This window comes from Lonchura striata, chromosome 3, assembly GCF_050655825.1.
Source record: "Lonchura striata isolate lonStrDom1 chromosome 3, ASM5065582v1, whole genome shotgun sequence".
NCBI classification, from domain to species: Eukaryota; Metazoa; Chordata; class Aves; order Passeriformes; family Estrildidae; genus Lonchura; species Lonchura striata.
In genome coordinates, this window is record NC_140705.1 from 109,885,028 (window position 1) to 109,898,885 (window position 13,858).

The 13,858-nt window shown below is 35.9% G+C and overlaps 1 protein-coding gene across 5 annotated transcripts in view; it reads left to right on the forward strand.

The window, feature by feature from the left end:
- The window catches only part of KIF6 (kinesin family member 6), a 149,719-nt gene extending 137,345 nt beyond the window's left edge, over positions 1–12,374 (forward strand). For 3 of the 5 annotated variants that reach the window (XM_077781856.2, XM_085576097.1, XM_085576100.1), the window contains 3 exons: positions 5,984–6,073; positions 8,013–8,122; positions 10,946–12,374. In XM_077781856.2, the coding sequence (XP_077637982.2) occupies positions 5,984–6,073; positions 8,013–8,122; positions 10,946–10,962 (217 nt within the window). In that variant the 3' untranslated portion in view covers positions 10,963–12,374. The remainder of the gene's footprint in view (positions 1–5,983; positions 6,074–8,012; positions 8,123–10,945) is intronic. The other 2 variants (XM_085576098.1, XM_085576099.1) reach the window with 1 other exon arrangement.
- Positions 12,375–13,858: the final 1,484 nt, after the last annotated feature.

Here is a 13,858-nt window from a genome sequence, read left to right on the forward strand (position 1 = left end):
AGTTTTCTGAGAAGACATTTTCTGATCTCTCAAACTGATGAAAACCAACTCCAGTCTTCTCTACTTTGCTTTGGTTCTTGCTCTGTGTCCTCTCAAGACTTAGGCATTAATCACTTTGCAAATGGCTGACAGGTTTTAGGCCTAATCTGTGCTGTTCATTTCTGGCCTCAGGCTGAAGGTTACTTGTCCTAGAGAAAAGCCCAGGAACAGAACATGAGAGCATTTTTGGTCTAGCTTAGCAAATCAGGAAAATTAGCTCCAGCAATCCATGACTGTCACTGTCTGTACCGTCCTTTGAACTAAGCACTTTTTGCACAACCTCTTTGCCCCACTGATCTTGGGAACAACAAATTTCAGTTGGTGTGCTGATGCATTGCTCAGGAGAGCAATACCTTTTGCATTCTAATTAAAAATGCTTGAACTGAAAAGATCATGTAGTAATGCCCAGGTACTTTCCAGTGCAATGGGGACTGGCCTCCAGCAGTGGTGAATCCTCCTTTCCCTATCCTAGCTCAGAAACAAAATTGCATAACTGATTTCTTTATGGTTTTTTTTAAGCTTTTCTATCAAATGCCTTTACTGTTCATGTTTATTACTGGAGGACAAGTCTAAGGAAAGTCCATCTGACATTTTAGAATGGGGAAAGGTGCATGGTTGCTTTCAGCTGCCAAGTTTACTTCGGAGTCCTGTACTGCCCCACATGATTCCCTGCAAAAAGATGTTCTTTACAGTGAATAGTTTCTCTGTGTCTAAGTAATGGGCATATTGACTAAGGCTGACTGGATGATCCTTGCATAAATATCACAGACGCAGATTATTTATCTTCTGGAACTAAAATTGTAGAGAGAGTTGGGATTAATGTAGTTTTATTTTCCCAACTCTATCAATATTCTTGCAAAAATCTTTAAAAGTCAAGCACTCTTTCATTCCTATGGTTCTAGAAAGTTGATCTTATTTTATGTTAGGCTGTTTAAACATATTTTACTCAGGTACATTTCTAGTGGCATATATATGGAAGTAGAAACACTATTTCTGCTTTTTCTGAGGCAGGAGCTACAGGCTTAACCTCCCACTGTGCATGAAAATTTACTTTTTCCCCTACCCGAGTCAATAACATTTTAGAGTAATGGTTTCAAATTTCACAGACTTTAAAAGAATAAAATAGTAGAATATTTATTTCCCAAGGATTTCCTAGGCCCCAGTTGTCACAGGAACTTTACTTACCATTTCCCATAATTGTGTAGAATGAATCCAGGCTACAGGCCCATCTTTTCCTGAGACACAAATGGCTCTTTTTTTCTAACTTTTATGGAAATCAACCATATCTTTCTTTGGAAATGATATTGCTATCTTCACCCAGCAGAATAGCCAGCCACCAAAGCAAAAGCTGACATAAATTATGTTTGATATAATGTGGTGTAAATAAAGCCTGTTTCCAAGATGGAATTCAGTTAACAGGTGATATTCTATATCTTATAGATATAAGATCTAAAACTTAGTAGGCTAAATTCTAAGATTCTTGACAGAGTAAGCATGCAGTAAAACCATCCATCCTGAATGGGAATGGATGTTAATACAATCTTTAGGGCTAGAAAACATAATTTCAATAACTCAGCATATAAAAGACACAGGTGTATTCCTAATCTTTGTATGTGTTTGAACAAAGTCTTTTGATCACCTTCTAATGTATGACTTGTGTACATTGTTATTGTTTGACACACCTTAGTCATGTTTCTAGAGAAAATTAAGCCTTGGGAAAGCTCATATTTTATTTTATATTAAGTTAACTTATAATTAAAATAGCAGAGAATGGAGGCTGGTGATCATTTTGAGTCTTAAGAAGGATACACACACCTAAATGGCACTTGATTCATGGCCAAATATGTCTCTTTTTTCAGTTGAAAAAATGGCTGAAGTGTTAAAGTGTCAAAATTAGTCTCTGTTAATAAAAGAGTTGAATAGTGACCATTACTGCCTCAGTCAGTGAGGTCTGAAAGCTGTGGTGCTACCTGCAACTCACACTGAATATATGTTCATGTCTCTTAATGGATTCCTGTCAAGTCTGCAAGAAGTCTGAAAATGCATGTCGGGCTCAGCACTCCATATGTGCTCCACACATTCAGAATTTGAGCACAGCCTTTTGTTCTTCCTCATACAGTCTTTCCTACAATGGCTTTCATTTAAGGAATTTATCAGATCCTTGTCTATTCAAATTGCTTCTCTCACTGAACATTTTGTTTTGGTCGTGTTGCACTGTTCTTGTATGCTCTTTGAATCATACAAATGTTTGATAGTTATTCAAATCTTATGAAATTTTGGATTTTTTTCCTTCTCTTAGATGGAATGCATTCCTTTTTATCTCAGTCAAATCTTTCTTAACCTCACTCATTTCCTTTTACTGAATCTCATTTGTCCTATTCCAGCAAGACCCTCAGTATGCTCAACCTCAAACTCCTCAGCTGTTCTGTTTCCTATTCAAAATCCTCCTGTCACTTTAAATTCCCTTGGAGCCATTTTCAAATAAATCTTCATGTTGTCTGATGACTCTGAGCATCAGATTGTTTTAAAAATTATTGTCCTAGATTCCAAAAGTTGCTCCCTATACTAATGTTGTGTAAAACAAGGCCAATGTTTACATATCTTACAGCACTTTCTGTCTAATAATTTTTTATCCCTGCCAATTTTCTGCAGCGTTACATAATGATAAAAACATAATCTGGGAATAACATCATCAATTAGTGACATCTCAAAAGTTTTCACATTCTTTGGTAACAACTGGAACAATTTATCTATGAATTTGGCAAGTTAGGCCAAATCTAATTTTGTAGCCAACTACTAAAATGCTCAGCATTAAGCAGCTTGAATCTTTCCTGTCTGTACACTGAACATCTGTTCCCCTCATGTCCAAAACTCAGATAATTGGACAACTGCAGCTGAGGTTTTCTTAACATTACAGATGTTCCATACCTTCAAATTTTCAATTTCCATTTCAATCTACCTGATTTTCCATTATTTTCCAGCTGCCAGATTAAGCACTCATACCATGACATGCATCATCTCTGCAGCTCTTCTACCCTGGGTACTTGATGGAGCTGATCAGTCCATGGGCCAGTTGTCTCTGGTCCTTGGGTTCCTGCAGCAAGGGAAAAGCTGCTGCAACCCTGTGTACATCTCTATGACCCCTGCCCCATGCCTGAGTGAGAAATACACCCACAGCAGAGGATTCTCCCCCCATCACCCCCCAGAAAAAGAAAGTTATCCACTGGGTGAAACATCAGGTACTAGGTTATGAAAGCAAATAGACATATAAAGTTCACAGACTATCTTTAGTCTCCAGAAAAAGTAGGAATTTTACTGAAGCTGTCAGGAAACAGCCTTTGGGATTTCTTAAATTCAATTAATGGAAAAATCAGATTGATTGAGAATGAAAATGGGAATTATACACTGTCAAAACAAGCTGAATAATGTTAGAAGTAAAAGCTTGGATGGCAGACAGAAGCAAGACTTACATACCTTGTATGTGCACCCAAATCCAAAATGTGATACAGGTATGTCTGTTTGCACATTAGAGAAGTGTTGAATGGCACCTCTAGAGATCTCTGGATCAACCCCTTACTTGAAGAAGATTTTCATCACACTAAAGTGTGTCAGGCATGGTTTTGTTTGGCTTTGTTGGAGCATCCTGAGATGCTCTCTGTGACCTTCATGCTGGTCACACAGTGACGGGTATCATTGCCTCCACCCCATGCTGGCATATGACTTTCCATTAAATCTAAAGCATTACTAGAACATTTCTCCATTTTTTGCATTACTAGAACAGCATCTAACACTCAGATGAATAAGGAGTATCCTGACTTCTAAGAACAGGCTAGGAACAAGTTGCATCTGAATGTACAAACCACTGCACAGCTTTTGTAGCCTTATGATTCAATCTATCTTGCAATGTCAGTATTCAAGCTTCATCATCTTGAAGGATGCAAGTTATCCCCATGACCATCGCTCTAGCCTAGGAATTAGAGAAATCTAGGATATAAGAGATAGATTTGAGTTGTGCGAAACTGATGGGCTCATTTATTAGATTAGTACACTAATAGTTAACCTCTTATGTGGAAGCACAACTTCCAGTCATTTAAAAAATAGTTATAATCTTCCTTCTAAATTTCCTTAATTTGCAGGAGAACAGTTTGCATCCCACAAGAAAAATGTCTGCTTGCAACCACACAGGCACAGGATAGGAGATAAATGTCCATCTCTAAGTGCAGTAATGTTAATTTCCTGACTTTGGGCATCATCTCACTCGGTCTAAGTGGGATTTTTAATATTGCTTTCTGTGCCAAATTCTCCCAGAGCACCCTAAGGCAAGTTTTGCCATATTGTCCTCTGGTCCAGGAATGTACTTGAAAGTGACATCCCTAGAGTTCGAACCATGCCACACCTGTAGTATATAGCTTGGGTTTTTTTGTTTTGTTTTGTTTTGTTTAAATCAGTCTAAATCTAAATCCTCTTTCAAATGGGCATTTAACATTGTGGGCAATATTTTTTTTCAATTTCAATGGAAAAAAAAGAGGTAGTTCAAATATATAAACTACTGCAACTTAAAATGCTTCAGCTGACTCACAGTATTTGTAGTCATATATCTTGTGCATGACAAAGAGAAAGCAAAGATGCTTATTTTAATAAAAAGAAAGCAATGAAAAAGAATCACATTAAGTCACATTATGTTTGTTATAGGCTAAGAATAGAGTCAGGGATGGTTGCTATGGTTCAGTTGATGTGTAGCAATTTATTAAACCTCGGTTATATGACTTGGATGCCTCAGTATCTCAGGGCACAGACACAGAAGCCTTTTAGAAAACTGAATTTAAAACATAAATCACTTTATTTTTAAGAACTGCCAAATCAGTGTGAAAAATGTTCAGGAAATTCTAAAGCATAATGACAATATGAGGTTCCCAGATATTGTTAAACCACACAGTAGGTAATAACACCACACATCCTTTCTAGCTCTTGTAATATGTAGGTGTAATAAAATACAGAATATTATTGACATTAAATAAGATATTGTTTTAGTTGAATTAGGCAGGTGTGAATGGTGTGGGACTCAAGGAGTTAAAGACAATCATTCAGCAAACCTGGAGCTGTTCAGCTGAAAATGACTTATACTCCTGGGCACAATATCTTCTACAAAACTGAACCTGGCACGGTGTAATACAGTAAAATTTTAGTAATAAATTTCTTTCCCTTTTCAAATTCTCTGCCAGAAATATCAATTCACCAGCCAACAATGAACAAACTACTGCAGAGTTAGAAAAACAAGAACTTGCCAATCCTGCCATCTACTGGAAAAATCCTTACACTGAGTAATTTACTTTTTCCACTCCAAGATTGGCACCAGATCTGGCAGTACATGCAACCATCAGGAAAAGCAGAGAGTCCTTAGATATCCAGAGGTGGAAGACTGCCTCCCTAGCAGTGAGCTTCCTTGATAATGATATCTGTGAGACAGGAATGCACGGCAGCTGTTTGCAATATATTTGGCTGTCATCAAGAAGCCCCATCCCAAAGCCCTCACTGAGTTTTTACCCAGTCTCTCACTGATTTTGATAACAATTTTGCCTGACTAAAGGAAGAATAGAAAATGAGCAAGGGCCAAACTTGGCTAATGCTCAGTTTAAGAACTAAATATATCATTACAAACTGTACATCAGATATATCAAAGTGCTTTACAGCACTTAGAAGGCAAATACTAAAAGGATATTTTTTTGAAGGTATTTGTCATTCTTTCACAGCCACATTCTCTACATAAACATCATCATCATATGGATTAAACTGAAAATCTTCTTTCAGTAAACAAGTGTTTTATATTGATTTTTTAAATTTTGAAAAACATCTTTGTAGTTCATTAGTGTATGTATTAATATTGCCTACACAAGGGCTATTTTCTGTTCTTTATTTCCTTCATATTTTTTAATTTCCCATTCAGTTTTTCAGATACCAGTAGAGACAGCCCTAATGAAGATCCAGCTGTGAAAAATAATTCAGTCACTTTTGGTAGCCCAACTTTAAAAACAAGGTAGGAATTGTACCTTGACTACTCAGAGGAAAAAGCAAAGTACAAAATAATATAATGCCTTCACAATCCTCCATCAGTCTATTTAAAAACAGTCTCCTTGAAATGTAAAAACAAACAAAATTTACAAATTGAAGATTTTCCTCCAACTTCCAAACAAACTGCAGGCTGCCATATAGCTTTACACCAATCTGCTGCATCATCAGTATTACAAAGGTGGTTTTGTGTTTGGCCTGAAGCTTTTTTTTCCTCTATAAGCTTATGAATATTCATGACTGTGCCTTCCCAGAGAAAGATAATCTGAAAGAGAGTAAATAAAAACATTTGAAAATATGAAAAATCAGAGTGTGTATGTATTGCAGAATTGTAGAATTCAGGAACTAGGCAGAGATCTTTTCATACTTGTGATTTTGTCTTTAAGATATTTTACATCTCCTACCCACAAATTATTCTATTAAAATAAAATAGCAACAGTTTCAGGCTTGGCAAAGGTTATATGTCATGTTTTCTCAAAAGAGGTACTAGTTTGTGAAAATTAGCTTATCAAGTTAACAGAAATTACTAGGGTTTTGAGCCTCTCTTTTTTTTTCTAGTGTGTTTATTTCCACATTCTTTTCTACCACTGAAACATTATGCCAAGTCACTCTACTTCCAGAAGTTATATTCTTATTGTGCTCAACAGTTCTGGCTATCAATGCCCATAGGAAAATATGTTCAAGTTACTGTTTTTCTTACTGCATTAGTAAGAAGAAAGCATAATTTCTTTTTTTCTTTCATTTTCCAAAACAATCCATTTCTAGAGCAGAAAAAAATCATGGAAAATTTCATCCCCCAAAACCTAATATGTTAAATTGCATTTGGGTTTAAGAAGATCAGAAGAAAAATAAAGCTAAAATGGAATAAAACTAAAATGGAATTTAGAGAGTACCTTCTCAATATACTGTGGGTTTTTATTTATTATATTTTTGAGAAGTAAATGAAAATCAGTCAAGAACAGTCCCTTACTGGTGTTCTGTGATTGCCTTGTAAATTGCATAAAAATAGGGGAGTTTTAAGTTCAGAGTAATTTCTTCTTTGTTTTTCCATTTTGGTTCACTGGTCTAGCAACTGACAATTAATAGCACAATGACAAGGATATTACACTGCTGCATATGTCAGTCATACAAACCACCTACTGCTATAGTCAGTAACAAACAGTAAAAATAACTATAATTACAGAGGTATGATATGTAAAAAATAAGTTTTTCCTTTCAGTTCCCCTTGTCCTTGTATTCCTCATCTCCCAATTAGTGCACAATCTTTAAATAAGGTTAAAGATGCAGGTGGACATTCTTAGCTTTCTCAGCTGATCAGAACAGCTTCATGGTATTACATCATCTTACACCACCAGAGGATCTGATAAAAGTCAATGATTTGACAGCACAAGTACATGAGTTCAGCTGAGACTGGACATTCAGCAGCACAAAGGATTTGTGTCTGTCAGGAGATGTCCTGAGTACCACTGATTCTTTACTTCTGTGTATGTACGACAACTTAATTCCCCCATAGTAGGCAAAAATTCTATTCATTTATTCAGATGTATAGCAGCCTGAAGCAATCCAACACATGGCATAGTCACATCCATCATTTCCTTGGTAAACTCACTACATTAGGCTTTTCCACTTGGGAATTAAGTTTTTAGCTCAGCACTACAATATTTTTAACCCTTTGTGAGAAGTCTATAGCTGATAAGCAGGTAACCTTCCCACACCAAAGGGATGGTGACTTATCTTAGGAACCTACATAAGGCAATTAAGAGGTCCTGAGATCAATTCTCTGCTAAACTGTTCTGTATCTAACAATGCATCTAAAGAATAAAATCCTTTGTGGCGAAAAAAAAGAAGAGACGGAAAAATTAGCCTTTTTGCTCCCTTAAGTTGACAAGCATACTTTCTTATTTCAGGACTCCACCACCAAGTTCAAGTACATCTATTCCTCTGACTGGAGACAGCCAGGCTGATGCTGACATCCTAGCTTTCATTAAAGCAAGAGAGAACATCCTGCAGAAGAAGGGTAAAGCCTGCCAAAAAATAAGAAGCCAAACCAAAATCTCCAGTACAGCATTTTGAAGTCAAAATAGCTTTAGTCCACATTACACTGATGCAAATGAAAACTAATTCTGGCTTCAGCTATACTACATTATGTTCTCATCTGTTCTAAACACTTGAGGTTCTTCACATGTATTTCTAATTAGCTCAATGCTGCAGTGAAAAACTATGAAGGCTCTCTGTTTTACTAAGCCACCATCTGTGAATATCTGGGGCATGCATGGCTGTGCAACCTGCATAGTATATTATTTTACTCTTAAGCAAATGCATTTGAATGAGGTTCCTTGATGATACAAATTTTCCTGTATAGATTTTCTTCAAACTATGTGTCCTGGTTTTCATCTGGTACAAATTTAGTTGTAACAGTTGAAATCAAGTAAAGATAACTCAAATGATTGCACTGTACCCCTGCCCCAGGAGGCCAACTGGCCCACTGTGCCTGGCAAAGAGAATATCCTTAACAAGTATTTCACTATGTCAGGGTCTAATGAAAATTTCTATGAGTCTTTGTCACCAAATCAGCTACCGAGAGCAATCATAGGAAGGTAATAAAGTTCACTCTAGAGTGTAGATAAGTAAAACTGGCAGGAAGCAGAAAGCAATAAATAAACAATGGCACTGCAAGGAAACCTAAAATTTATTATGATAAAGAAAAATTACCTGTGCTTCTTTTTTTCCTGAATAATAGTTTTTAGTGGCAGCAACCAGTTAGACAGAATATGAGTGTGTTCGTGGTTACTGAAGCAATAGCTTTCCATCAGCACTTCAGTGCTGATGACAGCATTTTCCAATAAGCTATCTGCACCTGGCAGATGGTGTTAACACTGTTACAAAGTGGGGCTTTGGTATCACACTGCTTATCAGAAAACTGTCAGGTAAACACACACTGGCTGAAAAAACAACCTCCCTACACTCATCCAAATCAAACACTTAGCACGCTTAGGCTTTGGGATCCCTGTTTTCTTTATTTAGAAAAGCTGTTGTCAGGTTTCTTTTTGCAAATGAAATTACACTGGATTTATAGGCAGCTCATCAGAAGAAAGTTAGTGATAAATGTCTTACAACAAATATTTTGGGCCTTCAGAAGGCCCAAATCTGACTCAATCTGTGACATAGGGTAATATAATTAAAAAGAGCACATCTTATCCTATTATCATCTCCTGAACCACGCCATTTCAAAAATGTCTCTCTCAAATGCCTTTTCCATCCTGATTGTTTTCAGCCAGTGGCTATCACCTGGCATCATCCATCAGTTTCAGAAGGGACAAGACATTATCAACATTGACAATTATTTAGACCCCAAGTCATAAAAGATATTCTCGCAGAACAAAGGACAGTCAACACTTTTAAAATTATTCTGAATTTCAGTCAGATAAGATGAGCTGCCCTAAGTAGGTGAAAAAGAAATGGAGTAGCATTTGACCTTCCTGGCAGTGCAGGGCTGGATGACTCAACAAATTGCTAAGTATAAGCAGGAGAATAAAAATGTAAAGAGGTTATGTCAATTCAACAAATATGTAGGGACCTGATGTGTCACAGACAAGAGACAGCTCAACAGCAAGTTCTGAGAAGGATTTGGAGTCAACCTAGCAGATAAAAAAAAGGCTTTTGTTCCTTGTAAGGGAAGGCAAAACATTCTAGATTTAAGGGATGGAGCCACTGACAGAATGAACCATTGAGCAAATAAAGTTTGAAAATTTTAATTTAGCAAGATAAAGGAGGAGAATTAGTTTTCTTTTAGGGGGCGGGGATGTGGGCTATGATGCCCCCATTCCTGCCCCCACAAAATAAAACTTTCAGATGTAGAGTTAGGTAGAGAGGAAGAATAGAAGAAGAATGTAGTCTCACTTCAAACTTTAGGGGATAAACACTGTCATCAGTCACATAAATTTCCTGAAAAAATTTCAAACATATGAAAAATAACCAAAGAGAAATTATTTACCCAGAACCATTAAGCTGAGTCAGATCCTTTCACACAGAACCTAGGTGTGCTGAGCCCCACTTGAGTGCTCTGTTGCTTCCTTACTAAACTCTCTTCAACTGAGATGTCCAACAATCCTTTCTACATTTGCATGCAAATGTATTCTCTCTCTGCATGACTGTTGCACACACAGTGCCCTTCAGGAAACATGAGGAAGCATAGGGTCAGCCAAGCCAAAGTCTGCTGGGCTTAAAAACTGTCAGCATCCTTACTGCTCCTTCCTTTATTGATCCTGACCCTTTCAAACTGTTATATTAGTATCTTAGAAGCAAACTGAGGGCCCTACTACACATATAGAAGGGAAGAAAAAAAATATATATGTGTGTGCAGAAGCCAACAGAGTGGAAAATAAGTTTCATAAATAGAAAGCATGGGAATGCTCAATATCCTTAGTGACAGTACTGCAGGGGTGGGAATGAGGGGTCTCAGTAAAGAGACCCAAAAAAACCCAAGTCTCAGGGACTGTAGGTTATTACCATTTGCTTTCTAAACAGAGCAGAATTAAAGCAGGTACCTTCACAGCTGGGTGTGATCCCAATCTTGCTGGGATTGTTAGAGCATTGTAATAACTAACACTGGAAAGCTTTTTTGAAAAGGGCTACTTGGCAAACTTGCTTTTGATGCCACATTCAGTGTTGGGGTAAAAACATGAAAATGTAGAAGAGTAGATAAATTATTTTTGTGTCTTAAAAGATTTATATTAAAGCATATATTTACATTTCTTTGGATTTGTAGTTCTGAAATTTGTTTTAAAACTGACAATGCAACCTGAAATGTAGTCTAATATATTTCTTTATCTCTTTTCAGGCCTGGGGAACAAATGAAATTCTTGTCACAGTCCACTATTTCCTTTTAGAAACAGTAAAAGAACTTTATTCTTTCCCTTTTTCTTCTGTTTAGAAACAGGTACAAGTAAGTACTTCAGATGTACAGGTTTTATTGGTAATGGCATATAAACTAACTTTGACAGCAAAATCCATTTCTCTGACAATAGATATCTGAGTGTTTGCACTCAGTATTTTCACCTTGGATTAACAAAACTGAAACAACTAATCAGAAGTTTGCCAAACATGTTTGTTTATGAGAATTCATTGTACATTTCTAAATGTTAAAATTATCTAATGTATTAATGCTCTTATACATCTTTAATCTGGGAAAGGCTTATTACTGTTGGTAGAGTGTTTTTGCATTGATTTGCATGAGGCTTTATTAACTAAACCTATTGAACATCAAGAGATATCCATTCAATAGCAGTAGTTATCTGGGTTATAAAATTCCATACAATTTCACTTGAGATTTTCCTCTCTCAAGGAATAACAATTTTCATATCAGATCATTAGGATACTGAGACTGCATTGTAATATAAAACCAAATGTATTTTAGAAAGTAATTCTAGAGTTCAAAATTTCCCAGCTGTTTTCTTTTTGTTTAAATGGATTAAATGTTGTGTAGAATGGATTAACTGTTGTGCAAAATGCACACCCTCCCAGAATATGCAGGTTTCAGAAGAAAGAACTACATTAAATAGGCTTTAAACAGAACAGAGCCAATATTTCTGAAATATCAATGAGATGTGAAAATTTAAATGCATTTATATCTTATTTGCAATGTAATTTCACTATTGACTTGGTATTATTTTATTGCATAATATCCAGTTATGAAACAATTTTTTTACATGTCAAATTAAAATCAAAAATGCAATGCAAAGTACAGTTTATTTCTCTGAGATATACATCTACCATATTGAAACTGTCACTTTTTATGCTAGTGATAATTCTATAGTAATGCATTTAGAAATGTATAGGTTGGTCACATAAAAATAAAGCAATATATTGGCAGGAGTCACATATTCTCAAGCATGTGTATTTCGTTATATACATGCTGATACTTGATTCTTTGTCAAATTCATAATTATACAGAAGTACATGGTGAATTGCGGTGTTCAAACCTACAGAAGATATGTTTGTCAAATTAACAATTAACATGCAATCAGTTGAAAAACATTAAAGTTGTACCCTTTTTTGCATTTTAATTTTCTATAAAAGTCAACACAGGTAACGTATAAATTGGTAAGCTTTAGCAGAATTTAGTATGTGCAAACTGAGATAAAAGTCAGATCTACTATTGCTTTGAGAAGAGTTCAAGCATTTGGTCAGAATTTGAAAAATCCACAGACCTTCTCCCTTTTATATGTCTGTTTTGTTGGAGATTATATTAAAATATCCTTCTTCCAGAATTTTTATGTCTGTCATTATTTTTCTTCTTCTCACTCTTTTATATATAAGCATTGTATTAAATATGCACTGCATTATTGTTAATACATCTTTGTTGAGGAAAGCAGGGCCATATTCCTGCTTCCATTCAACACTGCTAGCTGGAGAAGAGCCATGGGTTCCAAAATGTTGCTGGGTCAAGCAACCACCTTTTTTTTTTTATTTCCAGTGAAATAGCCATTATGGTGAATTTATTTGAAGGTGGCTGAAAGGGAATCACTGGTCCAACATTTCCTTCCTTTTGACATTGAAGAATTTCCAATAGCTTTAAGTAGCTGGTTAAAAGAAGGATCTCAGTGCTATCTTCATATGAGTTATGTGATGCTGCTATTACTTAATGATTCAGTGTTCTGTTCTCAGTTTGCCACACATCTCACTCACAGGGAGAAAATAATTCCTTATTCTTCTGTTTTAAAATTCTCTAGGCTTTTTTCACTCTATCATAAATTTGGTGTGAAATTCAATCACTATCAACAAAGAAGTGCCTGATTGGCAAAATGATCTAAGATTAAGATTATACCAGAAATTTAAGATCTTTGACAAAAGATACATCCAGTAATATAAAACCATATAAATATACAAAAACATACAAATAAATAGGTAGTCTTTCTTGCATATTTTGAAAAATTTCATAAGGTCATGTGGAAAGAAAAGATTGTTCATTTAGTAAATAATAGTGTTAAGATGTAAAACATTCTCTTTTCTTAAAAAAACTGCTCCTCTCTTCAAAAATTGCATCTTGGGTTCACAGGAAAATTTAGGCTGGAAATTATCTCAACTGGTCTTTAATCCCACCTCTTTCTCAAAAAAGCATGAGCTACAAAATCAAACCAAGATGCTGAGGGCTTTCTTCAATGTGCTCTTGAAAACCTCCAAGAATGAAGACCACATAACCTTTCTAAGCAATTCATTCTAATTTTGACTGTCATTTTGATAAAAGGTTTTTCCCTAATGTCCAGCCTGAACTTTTCTTTTTGTCATTATCTCTCTTCCTCTCACAAACCACACTGCTAAAATCCTGGCTCCAGCTTTTGATGGCCTTCTCTTAGCTGCTGGAGGGCTTCTGGATCTCTTCTCTAAGCCTGTGTATCTTTCTGAAAGCATTTATTGCTTCAAGAAATTTTTGTTGACCACAGACAAGCAAAATTTCTTCTTTTAATAATCTCTCTTCATATAACTTCAAGATTAATTTCAAATAACCCAAGCTTCAATTTACTACATGAAGTAACAATCAGAGGCCCTCATTTATCCTTGAATCCTCTATAAGCCACCTCTAAAACAGCATTGCTAAGCATGGCATTCCTCATGCACATCTCACTTCAGTCAATTCAGATGATATCTAGTTGTGTTTGTTTCAGTGTTCATAGGATTTTACTATCTGTAACCAGAACAAATCCAAATATCTTCTTTTTTTTTTTTTTGCGGGGGGGGGAGGGGGGGGTGGGTT